This window comes from Cyanistes caeruleus, chromosome 5 (assembly GCF_971803275.1).
Source record: "Cyanistes caeruleus chromosome 5, bCyaCae1.hap1.1, whole genome shotgun sequence".
Classification (NCBI taxonomy): domain Eukaryota; kingdom Metazoa; phylum Chordata; class Aves; order Passeriformes; family Paridae; genus Cyanistes; species Cyanistes caeruleus.
In genome coordinates this window covers 79,386,786-79,405,154 of record NC_141705.1, presented here as the reverse complement: position 1 = coordinate 79,405,154, position 18,369 = coordinate 79,386,786, and the positions used below count along the sequence as shown (strand labels likewise).

The 18,369-nt window shown below is 53.7% G+C and overlaps 1 protein-coding gene across 4 annotated transcripts in view; it reads left to right on the top strand.

Moving 5' to 3' along the window:
- METTL14 (methyltransferase 14, N6-adenosine-methyltransferase non-catalytic subunit) overlaps positions 1-1,947 on the top strand; it is a 70,088-nt gene extending 68,141 nt beyond the window's left edge. For all 4 annotated transcript variants that reach the window (XM_086888163.1, XM_086888165.1, XM_086888162.1 and 1 more), the window contains one exon: positions 1,101-1,947. In XM_086888163.1, the coding sequence (XP_086744289.1) occupies positions 1,101-1,415 (315 nt within the window). In that variant the 3' untranslated portion in view covers positions 1,416-1,947. The remainder of the gene's footprint in view (positions 1-1,100) is intronic.
- Positions 1,948-18,369: the final 16,422 nt, after the last annotated feature.

Below are 18,369 nucleotides of genomic sequence, written 5' to 3'. Positions count from 1 at the left end.
CACTCCCAAATCCTGGCCCATGTCCCTGTGGGGAGAGATGACACTTGGGAAGTACTGGAGTGAGACACAGTCCCACATGCCCCATTATACAGGAAGAACATCAGGCCATTTTCTTGGTCACTGGGATTTGGACCACACAGAAATGGTGACTAGAGATGAAAAGCTTTTAATCCCATCAGTGGCTGTCAGTTAATTTCTCACTTGTTGCACCTCCAGAGAAAGGGGAGGATAAGGCTCACAATCACTGAGCTGATGAATATTTATTTCACTTAGCACAAGTAAACGAAGACTTCATTTGAGCATGCTCTCTTGGAAGAGAAAAAAGCCTGGTAAGTTTCTTCCTTTCCACTTTTATTAAATGCACAACGCCTCCAGGCTGATTTGGGGTGCCTGTCCTGTCTTTCCATTCTGGAGGAGGCTTGGAGTCATTGCACTGTCTTGCCCCCTGAGAACTCAGTGAAGGATTCAACACCTGCACTGACAAGGTACTCAGGATGTCTCAGCATTTGGCTTCAGAGGGAACTGAAGACCCTGGGCAGGAGCAGGTCACTGGGTGTAAATCAGCCACCAGCTGGAGAATTCTGTGCACTCTGACAGCGCTGCTTACAAGGAGCTGGCTGGAATGCTGGGTGTGCAGGGCAGGTTGGCTCTTGAGCAGTTTTGAAAGCAAAAAGCTCCTGGCCAGTGCTGCTGGCAGCTGTAGCACCAGCACACCTGTGGGTCTTGGGGACACCTCTCAGACATTATAGAATAAGTTATTCATATTAACATCATAAAAACTCCTACAGTCTGTAGAGGGGGAAGTGAGCAATGGAGAGCTGCTCTTGAATAGAGAGGTCACAAGGAATGCCACAGCAGTAACAATTGCCATATAAGCAATGTCACTTGAGTACAAAAACGAAGGCACAGGTCAGTGTCCAGCAGCAACACCTCTTTATACGACTGCCTTGCACTCCATGCTGTGTTAAAGAAAATACACGAAAGAAGATCAGTGTCCTATTGGACAAATGCCAAGTACCAGCAGTCCCCTCGTAGCTCAGAGCAGAAAATACCTTTTCCTTATCTGTGTTGAGCAGTTTCTTGTCATCTCTGTTTTTCAGCTTCCCTGGTGCTTCCGCAGTTGGCAGAGAAGAGTGGAAGAGGAACAATTTCCCAGCACATTCTGCAGCCTGTTCCAAAGACACCGCGTTGGAATAAACCTTGGCACAGTTCTTACTGCAGGGTTAACAGGCCCATATTCACTCACTGGGGCTCAGAGAGCAGAGGACACTTTCTGCAAGCTCCTCACAGCTCAAGAACTCATTCCCACCCTCAGCACCCGGCGCAATGAGCCCCCAAACCAACGGGGGCTTTCCTGCCAGTGCAGTGCAGCACAGCTTCGCTGGCCGAGGTGTTCCAACAGCCCCTTCTCCTGAGGCAGGAGGAGAGCCCCTCTCTTGGAGACTTCCCACTGGATACAGGCATTATGCAACAGGCATCAAAATATAAATAAACTGCATCAAATTCAAAGGAAATGCAGTTTATCAGAAGAATTCAGCTCAGGCACACCGGTGTTCCATGCCTTTTTATAAATGGGTGACAATTCCATCCCTGCTGCAGATTCCACACTGAAATCTACACTGCAGGATGCAGACACAAATCAGAAATCACCACCTTGACAAAACATTCCACCTGTCAAAATCAGCTGCGGCTTTCTGGGAACACCAGAAGTCTCTGCTCTGGCAGAAACACAACTGGAGGCAGCACCTGACCTTTAAAATGGCTGAAATTTCACCCCTGATATTTCAAGAACAGTTACTTTTGATCACCAATGCCAGTTTATCCAGTTCCTTTGAAGAAGCCTTCTGCTGAAGGACAAAAGACTTCCCAATACTGTTTGTCCTGATATGCATCAGGAAATATTGACATTGGTTTTAATAAAATTTCTGAGGTGTGTATGTACTAACAGAATTTGGTTTTTAATCTCTTCATCATGGTTGTTATCCCTGTTTCTCCCATTGTACTGTCATGTACTGTCACTATTGTTCCATTGTTATGTATTTATTGTTTCTGATTCCCCTCCCGATCCCGCTGCGAGGTGGGAAGTGCCTGAGCGGCTGCTGCGGCTCCCAGAGACAGCCGGCGCTGCCTTCGGGGGCTCGGAGCTGAGCCCCGCTCCTGCAGCTGTGGCTCACACAGACCCTTGGCTGTGTTTGGGGAGCTCAGAACCAGACTCACCCCGGCACTCTGGGGCTTCACAGAGGGCGGCGAGTGCCGCGTTTGAGGGACTCAAAATTCAGGCTCAGAGCTTAAAAGCAGAGAGCGAATCCTGCGTTTTGGACTCTGCCAGCAGCGGGCTCACGTCCGGCCTGGATTTGGGCTTCAGGCACAGAGACTGAGCCCTGGTTTCGGGGTTTGGCTCCGAGCGAGCGAGTCCAGGCTCCAGAGCCCGAGTGCCGCCGATTGACTCTCAAAGCCAGGCTGCGCTGGCCAAGGGCAGACAGCGATGGACCGAGCTGAGATCTGGGGACGGGAAAGCCCGGTCCCTCAGAGCGAGCATCCGGGCTCACAGAGAGCAAGTTGTGCATTTTAGGGGCTCGAGGCAGAGACCGAGTCCCGCCTTCCGGGGATTTGGCTTCACAGAGCCTCGCCTTCGGGGGGCTTGAAGTAAATCCCAGCCGCGGTGCTTCGGTGTTCAGAGCGGGCTGGTTCGGGCAGCGTCAGTCGCAGCCTCTCAGCTCTAAGGGCCGCCTTTGGCCCCGCGGAGAGCTCAGAGCCGGCGACTCGGAGCTGCCTCTGGGGCCGGCGGCGGAGCCGCGTTTGGGGCTCGGAGCGGAGCCCGAACCCCGCGTTGGGGGCCACGGGCAGAGCCCGGCCCGGCGCGTCGGGCTCCGCTCGGGGCCCCGGGGGCCGCCTCGGCACCGGCAGAGCCCCGGCTCCCCGCGGCCGGAGCGGGACCGTGCCCGGGGCCCCGAGCGGCCGGAGCGGGACCCGGGCGCGAACCTCCGGCTCCCGGCCCGGCCCCGCCGCAGCGCCCCGGGCTCGGAGCGGCCCCGCCGAGAGCGCCCGGGCCGGGCCGGGCCCCGCACAGCGCCGAGCGGGGATCCCGAGCGAGACCCCCGGGACAGCGGCACCCGCGGGGCGGGACAGGAACGGGACGGGATGGGACAGGGGCGGGGCCTCAGGGCGGGGGCGGGGCCGGGCTCAGGTGCTCGGGGCGGGGCCTCCGGCAGGGGCGGGGCCGGCGCAGGTGTTCGGGGTGGGGCCGGGCAGGTGCGCGGGGCCCCAGGGCGGCTGCGCGGGGCGGGGCCGAGGGGATTTAAGAGCCGGAAGTCGCTCCCGCCGCCATTTGCTCCCCAGCGCTCGGAGGTGCCGGCACGGGCCGGGCCGGGCTCCCCGGCGGGGCCCAGGTGAGGCGCGGGAGCCTCGGCTTCCCGGCCCTGCTTCTCTCTTCCCCTTCTTTCCTCCCTTCCTTTCTCCCGCTTACCTCCGTCTCCTCCCCGCAAACCCCCCTTTCCTCTCCCCCGTTGCTCTTCTCTTCCTCCCCTGCACCTGGCTCTTCCCCTGTCCCTCCTCCCTGCACACCCGACCCTCCAGTGTATCCCTCCTCCTTCCTCCTCCTCCTCCTCCTCAGCCCGCTCCTTCTCCCCTCCTGAGCTCCCCTTCCCTCCTGTCCCTGCCCCATCCTGCGCACCCCGACCGCCCCCAGCCCTCCTTCCTCCCCTCTCCTTGCCCCGGGCACCCAGCCCGAGCGCCCCCCATTCCCGCTCGGCCTTTGCCACCTGCAGCTCCCTCTCGTGCTTCCCTCTCAAGGCCGAGCCCGCTTCTGTTCCTCTTTCCCGCTCTCCCTGCACTCTGTGCCCCTGCTGCCCTCCGCTCCTGCTCCCTTCTGCCTCCCTGTGCGCTGTCTCTCGGCCCTTTCCCTCCGTGTCCCCGTGTCCCCTTCTCCCCTTGGTCTCTGTTTGCCCTTGGCAGAGAAGCCGCGGGGCTCGGGGCGCCGGATAATAAAGCCCCGAGGGCCGGAGCCGGCGCCCCCGGCGGGAATCCCCTCACGGGGCCGGAGCCCGCGGTGCGGGTCCCCCCACGCACAACACGGCCCCACACTGCCGGGTGTCCCCACATCACACTGGGGGCTCCCGGGGGGCTTAGGGTGGGCCCCCTCCTCCGGAGGGGTCTGGGGTGGGGTAGCGGGGGTTGGGGGGGGTTTGGGAAGGGCCCCCTCGTTAGGAGGGGTCCCGGGTGGGTTAGGGGGGGTTTAGGGTGGGCCCCCTCCTCTGGAGGGGGTCCTGGGGGGGAGGGTTTGGGAAGGGCCCCCTCGTTAGGAGGGGGTCCCGGGTAGGGGGGGGGGGTTAGGGAGGGCCCCCTCCGGAGGAGGGGTCCCGGGGAGGGGCGGGGGGCGGGGCCCCCTCCGGAGGGGGGGGGCCGGGGTGGGAGGGGCTGGGGGTGTCCGCCCCCTTAAGCCCCTCCTACCCCGGTCCCTCCCCTCCGGAGGGGGCTCCGCCACCCGGCCCCTCCCCAGGACCCCTCCTCCGGACCGGGGCCCGGGGGGGGAGGGGGGGCGGGGTGGGTGGGGGGGGAGGTAGCAGAGGGGGTCACGTCACTCTGCACCGTAATCGCACATTTGTGTCTAACGACAGCACTCCCCCTCCTATTTCCCCCCCCACCCACCCCGCCCCCCTCCCCCCCCGCGGGCCCCTGTCCGGAGGAGGGGTCCTGGGGAGGGGCCAGGCCGGGCCGGGCCCCGCCCGGAGGGGAGGGACCGGGGTAGGAGGGGCTTAGGGGGGCGGACCCCCCCAGCCCCTCCCACCCCGGGCCCCCCCCTCCGGAGGGGGCCCCGCCCCTCCCCGGGGCCCCTCCTCCGGAGGGGGCCCTCCCTAACCCCCCCTAACCCACCCGGGACCCCCTCCTAACGAGGGGGCCCTTCCCAAACCCTCCCCCCCAGGACCCCCTCCAGAGGAGGGGGCCCACCCTAAACCCCCCCTAACCCTCCCCCCCCACCCGGGACCCCTCCTAACGAGGGGGCCCTTCCCAACCCCCCCCCCAACCCTCCCTACCCCACCCCAGACCCCTCCGGAGGAGGGGGCCCACCCTAAGCCCCCCGGGAGCCCCCAGTGTGATGTGGGGACACCCGGCAGTGTGGGGCCGTGTTGTGCGTGGGGGGACCCGCACCGCGGGCTCCGGCCCCGTGAGGGGATTCCCGCCGGGGGCGCCGGCTCCGGCCCTCGGGGCTTTATTATCCGGCGCCCCGAGCCCCGCGGCTTCTCTGCCACGGGCAAACAGAGACCAAGGGGAGAAGGGGACACGGGGACACGGAGGGAAAGGGCCGAGAGACAGCGCACAGGGAGGCAGAAGGGAGCAGGAGCGGAGGGCAGCAGGGGCACAGAGTGCAGGGAGAGCGGGAAAGAGGAACAGAAGCGGGCTCGGCCTTGGGAGGGAAGCACGAGAGGGAGCTGCAGGTGGCAAAGGCCGAGCGGGAATGGGGGGCGCTCGGGCTGGGTGCCCGGGGCAAGGAGAGGGGAGGAAGGAGGGCTGGGGGAGCTCAGGAGGGGAGAAGGAGCGGGCTGAGGAGGAGGAGGAGGACGAAGGAGGAGGGATACACTGGAGGGTCGGGTGTGCAGGGAGGAGGGACAGGGGAAGAGCCAGGTGCAGGGGAGGAAGAGAAGAGCAACGGGGGAGAGGAAAGGGGGGTTTGCGGGGAGGAGGGAGGAGACGGAGGTAAGCGGGAGAAAGGAAGGGAGGAAAGAAGGGGAAGAGAGAAGCAGGGCCGGGAAGCCGAGGCTCCCGCGCCTCACCTGGGCCCCGCCGGGGAGCCCGGCCCGGCCCGTGCCGGCACCTCCGAGCGCTGGGGAGCAAATGGCGGCGGGAGCGACTTCCGGGTCTTAAATCCCCTCGGCCCCGCCCCGCGCAGCCGCCCTGGGGCCCCGCGCACCTGCCCGGCCCCGCCCGGCCCAACCCCGAGCACCTGCGCCGGCCCCGCCCCCGCCCGGAGGCCCCGCCCCGAGCACCTGAGCCCGGCCCCGCCCCCGCCCCTCGGCCCCGCCCCGAGCACCTGAGCCCGGCCCCGCCCCCGCCCCGAGGCCCCGCCCCCGGCCCCTCCCGCGCGGGGCCGCTCCCGGCTGCGGAAACAGGGAAATAAAGAGGGAAGTAAAGAGGGAGATAAAGAGGGAAATAAAGGGGAAACAGGGAAAGCTGCAGGCGGATCGAACACAAACACCCTGCGGCGCTCGGGCCCCGCCCAGAGGCCCCGCGGGTGTCCCGCTGCGGGAGGAGCCTCAGCCGGAGCTCGGCCGCTGCTCTCAGCCCCGAAGGCGCCCCCTGAGCCCGGGCCCGGGCCCGGACAGCGCCGGGCCGGGGCTCCGTGTTCCGAGCGCTCGCTCGCAGCATTTGGGCTCCGTCCCTGAGCCCCAAAATGCGGGGTTTGGGCTCCGTGCTCACGGCCCGGGCGAGTCTCGCTTTGCACTCCCAGAACACGGGGCTCAAGTCGCTGTTCCACAGCCCCCGGCCCGGCCAGACCCAGCACTCGGTCCCTGAGCCCTCCACACCTTCACCCCCACCAAAAACCCCACAGGGTTCAAGAGTCCGATTCTGAGACCAGAAAAATGCTCCATTTATTAATCTCAGCTCACAGGGCTGTGGATTTCACTGTGGACATCCCCACAGGGGCTGACAGGGAACGGAGCTCTCACACCTCTGACCCTGCCCTGAGAACTGCTTCAGACTGGCAAAAACCACACGTGGGATAAAAAGGCTGGAAGGCTCCCCTGGAGTGAAGCCATAAAATTTAGTCTATTCACATTACCTTATTCTCCTAGCAATGTAACATCATATTATCAAAATATTTAAAGATTGGCGGAACAATTTAACTCCTCCAGACAACTCTTGGCCGTGTGCGAGGTAAGAACTGGAAGAGCTGCTTAGAAAGCTGCTGAGCGGAGCAGAGGTGGAAGGAGAGGAGGGAAAGGCCGGTTCCCATGCTCATCTCCAGGCAGGGATGAGGCCGAGCCTGCAGGCACGGAGCCTGCTGGAATCCCTGGCAGCGGGCACAGCCGCTCCCGGGAAGCCGCGCTCCCGTTGCACAAAGCCATCCCCGCCTGCGCAAGCTGCGGTGAAAGCCACGGGATCAGAGCCGGGAGGCTCAGCTGGAGCCCGGCTGCGGCTCAGCCGGGCCAGGTTCCGATGATCCGGCAGCAGCGGGAGGCGCCTCCGGGCCCGAGCCCTTCCCTCGGTCCGCAATGAAAGGCGGCTGAGCGCCCGGCCCGAGCCGGCTGAGCTCACGGGAAGGCTCTGATTGTGCCCGATTGGGATCAGGAGCCCATCCCGCCTGGCTGAGGAGCTCCAGCTGGCTCCTGCGGCACTGAGGAACAGCTCCCCCGGCAGTCCGGGCGCGGCTCCCAAAGCTCTGCCCGAGCTGCGGCACTTCCCTTTATTCTGCAGCCGCTGCTGATGCCTGGGATGTGCCGGGAGCAACGCGGATTGTCCAGGGAGGGATGCTCCGGGCTGGCTGCCGGGCGGGTCAGGCAGGTGACCTCCATCGCTAAGGAATTTCCCACATCCCAACCAGTCCAGCCGGCAGGAATGATGAACTGGAGGATTTGACAATAGAAATATTGTTCGGGCATTGTCTCACCAGGTGTGGGCACTGCAACAATCTGATCTCACGGGAACAAACAGTTCTGATTGAAGGGAAGGGCTTTGGTGTGACAGGAGGAGCTGCCTGATTTGCTTGGATTGCTCCCTGTCCTGCCAGAGCCCCTTCTGCTCTTTGTCACAAGGCAAGGCCCCAAGCCACCCCTTTCTGTTCACCTCTCCATCACTCGGTCCAAAAAAGAACATTTATGTTTGCAGCTTTCAAATCAGTTTCCTTCTTCAGGTGATTTCTTCAGATCTGGCACAAACCCCCTCAATAGAATAAATAATTCTAATTGGCTTCCTAACAGAGGATTTTGCTGGACCTTTCCTAATAAATCCAAACAGTTTCAGCACAAGATGTGCATGGTCATTTTTCTTTTCTATCCCTTGCTTCATGACTCAACTCTTCACTTTATTGTACTCAATTTTATAGTTCAGATTTTAAGCTGAAGAAAAATCCTTCTCTCTGAAGAAGATTTTCTCATCAATTGAGCCATATATATTTTTAATAGGGATATCAAACCCAGCCTGATGGAACAAACACCTTGAGACACCTTCTGGACATGAATGTCTCTTTAAAAATATTAAAGCTCTAAGGGTTGAATTCTTTGTAGGTTTAACTGAACTGAAAGAATAAGAGACTTTGCAATGGGATGAAATGATGACTCAGGTCTCTAGGATATCATCAGTTTTATAGGATCTCTCCAGCAGCCCCCATCCATAGGGCTTTGCACTCCTGTTCTCCCATTTAACAGAGGAAATAGGTACACTTAGAAAGGGTTACCAAAACCCTTTTACCTTTAACCTATTAATAAAAGCTAAATGAGATACTTGGGAAAATCCTAATGCAAAGAAACATTCTGAGTGTAGCATTTTCCTATTGAACAAGCCCTTATTTTCTTAGCCAGATTCCTGTGGTGGAATCTGGCCTTGAACAGAGATTTTTAACACCAATATTGTGGAATGGGACGAGAGGACCTTTGTTTCCAGCTGCCTGTGCTGGTTTCTGTTCACCCTAGACTGACACCAAATAAACACGGCGCTGGGTTTCCATATAAATTAATGTAGTAGAAAGGTACCTGTTATTCCTTCAGAAAGAGCTCCCTACAACAACACAAAACTTCTTCCCAAGCCAAGGGAAGTTTATTTCCCTCTGGTAATTTTACTGTGTGTGTGTGTGTGCTAGGTGGAAATAGAGAACTGTGAAAAGGCTCATTTTAGCAGGGATAACAGCTCACAGAAGTTATCCTGAGGCCTGGGCCGGAATGAATCACATTCCCACGTGTGTGTGCTGCCTGGCAGCAATCAATGCTTCCTCTTAGCAAGGGCACTCCGGGGGATGGAGAAATCAGAGCTGTGAAAAACCCAGCAAATCCTGCCTGACAGCTTCTCCAGGCAAACCGCCCTGCTGGGCACCGGGAGCACGCTGGGATGTCGGGCCCATTCCACAGGGGCTCCTTTGGGATCCCTGGGCATCCCAAAACCCCATAACCCACTGCCCACCCCGGCCCCCAGTGCACTGACCTGGCTGGGAAGCTGGGAAGCAGGGGAGATGCTGATGGCAGAGCTGGGAAGCAGGGGAGATGCTGATGGCAGAGCTGGGAAGCAGGGGAGATGCTGATGGCAGAGGGCTGGGAAGCAGGGGAGATGTTGGGATGGCAGAGCTGGGAAGCAGGAGAGATGCTGGGATGGCAGAGCAGGAGTCCAGAGGAGGATGAGGTACAGTGCTTCACAAACAAGCTGGCACTGTCCAACACAAACCCCAAAATGGGAAGATAATAAGAAAAGCTAATTTGAAGGGAAGAAAAGCAAAGCCTGGTGTTCCAAGAGGAACAAACCCCACTCGCTGATGCCCCATCCTATTAAGATTTCTCTCTGTGGTCCAGCTCAGCCCTGTTCCCTACTTGACACCAGTGCTGCTGCTGCAGGTATTCCCTGGAGTGTCCCCAGCATGGAGCAGGGGCAATGGGGGCAGGGGGAATGGGGGCAGGGGGAATTGGGGCAGGGGGAATTGGGGCAGGGGGAATTGGGGCAGGGGCAATGGGGGCAGGGGCAATGGGGGCAGGGGCAATGGGGGCAGGCTGAGGGAGCCCCCTTAGTGGTGGTGTTTAATGGGCACCTTTTAAAACAGCCCCACCTCTCTGAGTCCAGCAGTGACCAGCTCAACACTAATCCTGCCCAGAGTGGTGAATGTTCCTGCAGGCCACAGCCCGTGGCCATTCCATCTCCAGGCTGCAGTAGCCCCTGGGGAGCAGGGGAGAATTCCTGTTTCTGTCTGGGAAATGTTCCCTCCTGGAAGGGGAAAAGCAGCATTCCCTTGCCCACCTTGGCACCTGTCCCTCTGTCTGTCAGCACTGACAATGGCCCTGCTGTGGCTCGGGAAGGAGCAGAGGGGAGGATGGAAGGTGCTGCTCCAGTCTGGTGCCCAGAGCTCCTGAACTGCCTCTGGTCCTTCTCAGGAGAAATTATGGGATGTAAATTCAGGGCCTGATGCAGCCCTGTCCGACTTCCCACGATTGGAGCTGATTGAGCAAACCAAGGGGAAATCACTGCAGTGAGAGGGTTGCCAGGCTGATATTATTCATTCACCAAGGATGAAGTGCAGGACTTTTCTCTTTTAAGTGCCAAAGATGCATCAGCCTGGGCTGCTTTTCACTTTGCATTTCCCAGGGAAGGAAGCACTTGCACAGAGGATGAGGCATCTGTGAACCCTCGCCCTTTGTTTCTGCTGGGGAGGGGCCGCCCACCCTTCGCAGGTCCAGTCCCCGCCTGCTTCCACTCCCTGCCCGAGCCAGTCCGGGCTGCTCCCAGTTCACAGCACTGCCTGCAACGCCAGACTAAGGAAACGCCTTTCCCACTCTCCTGGAACAGGCACCAGCTGGCACCCACGGGAAGCACACAGCGATGCCTCCTACTTGCCATTACTCAAATGCCACATCTTTATTTAAAGAGGAAAAACCCACCAAGCTCATCCCCCAGAATGTTACACCCACACGTCTTTCAAACACGGCAAAACCATGTGCGCCTTCCTCTGAGAAGTTCATGGCTATCACTTTCTAATTTTCCAGCTTTTATGTCCACAAGAATTTATTGGGGAAGGAGGAGCTGCTCTCCCTTTTTAGCCCCTCTCTGTGCTCTGTGTACGAGCCTTTCTCTCCTCCTCAGCCACCTCGCTGACCCTGGAAATGTCCCTGCTCCTGCTTCCTTGGCAGAGCTGCTGTCAGACAACAAAACCAGGCCAGGACTGCCTTTAATCAAAATGCCATCAAGTGGCTTAAAATCACAATTTATCCTGGATTATTCATCATGAACTACCCGAGAACAGTAACTGCCATGTTTTTTAGAGACATGATACTCTTTGAATTTGGTTTACTGCACTTTTCTGAATTGAAAAACACACTTCCTTGTCATCCTGCCAGTGCCTCCCAGTATTTAAGTACCTGAAAAATAAGTTACTTAAACTTAAGAAAGTATCTCAAATTACTCACAAACAACTGTAGGAGGGTCACTGCAAAAGGAGCTCAATAATGAATTAAAACTGCATTACCATTCCCAGTGCCTTATATGTGGTATCCACAACCACATTACAAATTGGCATCACAACTTCCTGACCATCGGCAGGAACTAACAATTCCCTGTGAGTTTCTCTGCCCAGAAATGTTACCAGATATTCTTAAAAACAAACAAGTGGGAGTTCAGTGGTGGTCACACAGACGTTGCTCATGGCTTGGTTTAAAACACACAAAAAACCCCAACTAAACCAAACCAACAAAAACAAAAAACCCCAAACCCACAAAAACAAACCCAAACCTACAAACAAACTGAATTGTGTTTGAATTGGAGCTGCTCGTACCAATGTAAACCCAGAGAAGTGTCAGGAAAGTCAAAACCCACCAGAACTCCAGCTTTAGTCTGGAACAGAAGCAGCAAGGGCCTTTCATCTCACTTCAATTTCAGAGTCCCAGCACTTGCTCAGTATCTTACTTGGGATGCACCTAAACAATCTGAATCCTCAAATAACACCATTACCTGGCCAATAAAATGGAATTTTTGTAGATTGTTTAGGATCTCCAGAGAATGCATGGCAGGTGGAGGGTGGGTGAAGCCTTGTGAGTGGAAATACAAAGTGAAATTGGAATTGAGGCGTTTTGGGAACATTGCTGAGCTGAATGGCAGTTCAAAGAACCCTCACTAAGCGGAGGATAAAAGCTCCAAAACAGCTTTATTTTAGGCTTGGCTGCACAGAGAAGTGTGTGCTAATAAAGTGAATCATCAGAATTAAACTGTTTCCATGTTCATTTCCTCAGCATTAATACCTGTAACCAGGGTTCCATCACATTCATTAAAGCCTGTGCTCTGATGTTGCACAGGAGGAGTTTTGAGGAACTCTGTTCTCTCTGTAGATTTGGGCCACCTGCTTTTCTACAGGGAAAGATTTTCTCTCCCACAACAGCAGCTTTCCACAACGATGGGTTTTAATTAGGGACAGCTTCATGCTCAGTATCTAAACTGCAGGGGAAGCGTTCTGAGAGGACACTGAGGAATCCAGGCACATAATGCCATTAGCTGAAATACCGAAGGACATCACTGAAATTCCCTTACAACGAATTAAAATTTACTGACCTTGACCTTTGTTAACCAAGGACAATAAAGCTTGCTGATAAGCACCTTTTTGTTAGAATTTCATAGAATATTAAAAAATATATATATTAAAAGTGATTTTTTTTTAAACTAGCACAAATAAAAATAAACATACCAAGATTTTACAATAGTTTTACCAGAAAGGAAAAATGTGAGTTCCTTTCCTCTCTCCTGCTAAGGAACTAAAATATTTAAGTACTATTTTAAGATTAAAGCTTTCTATTTCTGTTTCAGACTGGAAATGTATTAGTGATCCAAATAGGATTGTGCTTTTCCCAGCTATGTATTTTAATAAAAGTTTTGTCTCTTTACAAATCCTACCTGCTCAGAGCCCCATGTTGGCATGCACACAACAGCATTCTCACTGATTACACAGATCATCCCCTGCTGCAAGAAGCAAGGTTTTGGAATTCCCACAGTTCCTGAAATGTGTGGCAATAGAGCCTTTGGACAGGGACATTGTTTGCTAAATACAATTGTTGATTTTTCTGTGATAAGCAATGCCAGTTCCAGCACATCTCATGGATCCTGATCTAGTCATAATTTTACTTGTCTCAGCAAATGAAATTTCCATCAGCAAGGACACAGTTCAAATCCTGCACAACATTTCAGTAAATTCTCTGCCCAAGTCTGAGTTGTGCTCAGGAGCCTTTCTCCTTCTCACTTCCACATGCTGTGGAAAAGGACATTTACTGAGCACGTGTCTAACTCCAAAGCTTCTCTTCAGGAGAGAAGCAGATACACAAAGCTTTCTGCGCCACCTTCAGTCATGCCATGCCCTGCCACATCCACTAAAATACTTCTTTTAAATGTCAGAAGCATCCTCTTTTTCTTGGAGTTTTGCTTCTTTTTTTTTTTTTTTGTTACAAAACTGTTTCCTCTTGGAAAAAACTGGGATGACCCTTTACATGAGAATGTACCATTGAAATTTTTTTTAAATCTGATAACCAAATACAATATTTGAGAAGGGATTTCTTTCAATAATTTACTCCCTCAAGAGAAGTTTACAGCAACCAAACTAATTAGGCATGAGTCTAAGTAAACATGAAAATGCTGATACGCTTCCAAGCGCCTGCTCCTACTTAATTATGTTTTGTTTTATATTTATCTCTCAGCCTGTATGAAAGTCTCCCATGTGACAGGAGCACTTCATTTCCTTCCCGCGTTCAATGCCACCTTCCACAGCTCCTGTCCCACTTAGGAGGGGAGAGGCTGCCCCAGTCTGTGCCCAGCACACAGAGACAAGAGGATGTGGACTGAGAGCTGTCCGATAATGGCTGTGCAGCTGCTCCCGGCCCAGCTCTGTCTCGATCACCCCAAAAGCTGAAGCACTCCTGGTGGTGGGGTTATGTGACACAGCTCAGGTCAGCACAGCCGGCCTAAGGAGAGCCCCCAAACGCAGCTACACGGCCAGACCTGAGAGGCTGATTCCAGGGAAGGGGTGGCCAAGAGCCGAGGATGAGGTGTGGAGCAGCAGCAGGAAAGCTTTACCAGCAGGTACAGGATCCCAAATGGCAGCCTGGCAGCAGCGGCACTGCGCTCTGCAGCCCGACACCCCAGAGAGGCGCTCTGGCCATCGCTGGCCCCTTGGCAAAGCCCCTGGGCGAACAGCAGAGCCCGCCGGCCGCGTTTCCCTCCCTCTGAAGGGCAGGAGAGACACGGGCACGGCACAGACAGGGGAGGAAGCCGCTGGAGCCACACGGGAGAGGCTCACGGAGCTCCCTCTGGGACACGGCGGGCTCAGCGGGAGCGGCAGAAGCGAGGAACAGCTTGGAATCGCCCCAGAGCGGCTCCAGGGAGCTTTCCAAGGCACCACCCCCGGCCTAAGGCCTGGAGTCGGAATGGAAAAGCTCGGCCGGGATGGTGGGAAGGAGCAGCTCTCGCTGTTCCTGAGTGGAACAGGGCAAAGGCATTCCCACAATAACCAGGAATGTTCTTCCCTGCCTCTGCTGTGCCAGCTCAGCGCATCTGCCCAGGGCCCTCCGTCCTCCCTCAGCTTTAGGAACACCTTCCCACCTCCTCCAGGGGCCGAGAAATCCTCCCAGCGCCGCTGAGAATTCCTCCCTCCCTCCCTCCCCCTTCTCCCTGGCTCCCCCAGCAGCTCCCGGCCAGCGCCTCAGGAACTCGGGGGCTCCTGGTTCCTGCAGACACCTCCAGACCTGGCTGTATCCCATGGCTCTGGAACAACATCCAGAACTACCTCCACAATTCTTATTCCATTTTAAGAAAATGCCACAGAGTTCTCTGCATCAACAAGTGAAACCGGAATTCTGTAACTCAGAAATCCCAGCTCTGCTAGCTCACATTTTTTAGTTTTACAGATAAACAGAAAAGCATCACTTTAGCTGAATACCTCTAAAGATCTCTTTTATAAAGATATATAACACCAAGTCAAGAAATGCAGCAGCAAAGAAAATAATGAACTTTTGTTGGTTATTTTCCTTTCAATTGTATTAAAAAGCCCACAAAGGTGTTCCTGAGGACTTGAAAACAGTGGATTTCTTACCTAAAAGATGTGCAGAGTCACAAATTAGGTGCCTTCCTCCTTTTCAAAGTCCTCCTTGATACTTGGATTCTTTGACAGGTTTCCAGTTCATCTTAAAAATAACTCCTTACCTGTGTTCACCTCTTTTTGCCAATTATTAGCTGGCACTAATTACAGGTCCCACTGTAGATAACCTTAAATCCCAAAGGATTTAAGATTTCACTCAGTGAGTATAATTTCTTTAGGGGAAAATTATCTCTCCTTTTTTCTACCTTCTTGTCATGTTCTCAGAACAACACCCAAATACCAATTCCATTTTCATAAGTGAATGACCTCTTTTTCCAGCCTGTGATTCTCAGCCTTGCCACGAGTGATGGTGGCTCACAACCACTGGCTCTCAGCAGGCACCACTGTTTGTAAAACACTGACATACTAAAGGCAGAACAAGAATTTACACAATAAAGCTTAATTTAAAATTTCCCTTCTTAAAAATCTAAATGTTATCTGGAAACAGTTGGTTTAAAGATTAACGTCAGTTCTGGAAAAATAAAAAGATCTCTTGATATTTTCAACAAGAGAATGCTATTTCTTAGTCTGGCTCTCTTAAATTGTAGTTTATATTGGCTGTTTATTGCAGATTTAGGGCTGGGAGACAATTTGGTAATTAAAGCCTGAGATATTTTCTAGCTACCCAGGATCTGAAGTTCACAAGTTACCATCAGCTTCAGCTCCCCTCAAACCCCCACATACCAAATAGGAGAATTACAATAATAATACTGAAACTTTCAAAAGAGCTTTTTTCCTACTGCAAAATAGTCATCATATAGATCACACAAAGCCATCAGAATTATTACAAACCAGAAAAATTCCAACAAGCTTTTGAAGTTTGTGCATTTTTACAATTGCTTCTTTTCTCAGCTGTTGCCCATCTATAACTAACAGCTCTAAAAATATCTTTAAAAACGTAGCACATACCCGGTCATGCTGTCACAGGCCCAGCTCCAGCAGGAGGCAGAGGATGAGGATGAGGAACCCTGGGCTGGGACATTATTGGTCCTTTGCACCTTCACCCCTTGTGTCTGTCCAAAGAACTTTGATCCAAAGCATTGTGATCAGTTTCCCAGTCACATTTCAGTGACAAATATAAATAAAATAACAAAACCTACAAAGTCCATGGCATTTCAGGAACAGTCCTTGGCCGGGACTCTCACCTTCCCCCTCACACACACATTGTGTCTGTTTAATGCTTGCTGATGATTCAGGCAGAAAGCACTGAGTCAATTCACATTTAATGACTTCTTTAAGGGTAGTTTTACCTCTTCTTGAACTATAAACTCAACTATACATGTTTTTTCTCCACACTCCACGAGGAAATTTCTGCTCTGGAGCCGGACTGTAACACGTCCCGCAGCTGACGAGGCTGCGGCAATGGCGGCAATCCTGAGGCGGCGCCAGTCGGCCTCACTCATGGTTTAAGGAGCAGCCGAGGTTTTCACAGAAGCCTGGGACCCCCAGCCCCACAGCAATGAGGTTTTCCAGGGAGCAGCCTGGGAGCAGCCGAGGTTTTCACAGAAGCCTGGGACCCCCAGCCCCACAGCAATGAGGTTTTCCAGGGAGCAGCCTGGGAGCAGCGCTGCCAGGGACGGCAGCTCCCGCAGGCGGATCCATTTTCATGCCGACACCGGAGGCGCTTCTGCCCTCACGGCTGAGGCGGCTCTGACCCGGCCCGAGGGTTTCAATTCTTCCCAGTCACACCAGCTCCCACCGCCTCGGAACCCAAGCTTCCAGCAAGCAGCACTGAAATAGGATGGAGTTTTTGAAACTTGCTCCATCGAGACCAGCAAGTTTTTGGTGGAAAACACGAGATAATGAGCAGCATCACAGATCCACTTCTGCCTACTGGGGTGAGCCCTCAGCAGCGCCCGTCAGGCCTCAGAGCCACCCAGCCCCTCAAATTGCAGAACCAGCTCTTTTTATGGCCCTGAAACAAGGTTAAGTCAGATTAGAGGTGTCTGGATGGGGAACCTTTGCCAGCAAAGTGGGATGTCCATGTTGTTAGTGAGCAACTGACCACACTCCCCATCAGGCCATTTTCTTGGTCACTGGGATTTGGACCACACAGAAATGGTGACTAGAGATGAAAAGCTTTTAATCCCATTAGTGGCTGTCAGTTAATTTCTCACTTGTTGCACCTCCAGAGAAAGGGGAGGATAAGGCTCACAGTCACTGAGCTGATGAATATTTATTTCACTTAGCACAAGTAAACGAAGACTTCATTTGAGCATGCTCTCTTGGAAGAGAAAAAAGCCTGTTAAGTTTCTTCCTTTCCACTTTTATTAAATGCACAATGCCTCCAGGCTGATTTGGGGTGCCTGTCCTGTCTTTCCATTCTGGAGGAGGCTTGGAGTCATTGCACTGTCTTGCCCCCTGAGAACTCAGTGAAGGATTCAACACCTGCACTGACAAGGTACTCAGGATGTCTCAGCATTTGGCTTCAGAGGGAACTGAAGACCCTGGGCAGGAGCAGGTCACTGGGTGTAAATCAGCCACCAGCTGGAGAATTCTGTGCACTCTGACAGCGCTGCTTACAAGGAGCTGGCTGGAATGCTGGGTGTGCTGGGCAGGGTAGCAGTCAACACTCTCCGGGTGATTCTTCCCCAGCATCAATTTGTTGTGTGTGTTCATAGGGGCTGAAGGCTTTGCTCTGAGAAGGGGAATTCAGGTCCAAATCAATGAGCAGCTTTGAGATGAGCACAGATGTTGACTGGTATTAAGTAATGGAATTAATTTTAGAATATTCAGCTGGTTTTCTATGCCTTGCTATGCATTTTAATATACAGAGAGCACTTTAAAGGATACATGAACATTTCAAGCCCATTACTCTGAAAAAATCTTCAAGTCCTTTGGCTTTATAAAGATAAATTGAGTAATCTGAAAGTGACAGATAAATGAACCCACTCTTTCTGTATATAGTAGAAAAGGTGTTTTCTCTTTGCAAAATTACTGAAGTTGGTGGCAACTTTATTGCTTTAACAGAAATGACAACTTTAACGGGCTCAACATCAACTTAAGCTGCACTAATCCTTTTCATAACAGGGTCATTCTCATAGGCTGAAAAGAAAGCAGTGCGCAAGTTCTGTGAAACTAATTTTGAGTATAATTACTCAAATGAATGTAATGAAATGAAAAGCAATGAAAAAGGAGGAAAAAAATGCTTAATTACTGTGAATCTGAGTTAAATACTGCAGTTTATGGTGAAGCCAAGCACTGCACTTGCAGTACGGCTGTGAGATACTTGTCACTGTCATGTCTGCTGTCATCCTCTGATGTTTTCTCCATTGTGATGTCTTACTGTAGCTAACACTGCCCAGTCAGGCCAGAACTCTGCTGCAGCAGCTCTGCCAGTATGAACAGCTTTGGCTTACCCCATCTTGGTGCTGAACAGCTCCTCTTCACTTGGATCCTGTCTTCTCACCAGAGCCAGGGTGATGACAATAGCAGAAACACACTGAAAATGCTGGGGCCATGTAAGCTGCCTGTCTTGAGAATCACAGTAGGAGAAGGTGACCTACAGTGTACTCACTGCTGGATGCCATTGGCCATAAAACCTTGGAGAACTTGGGACGTGCGAAAGA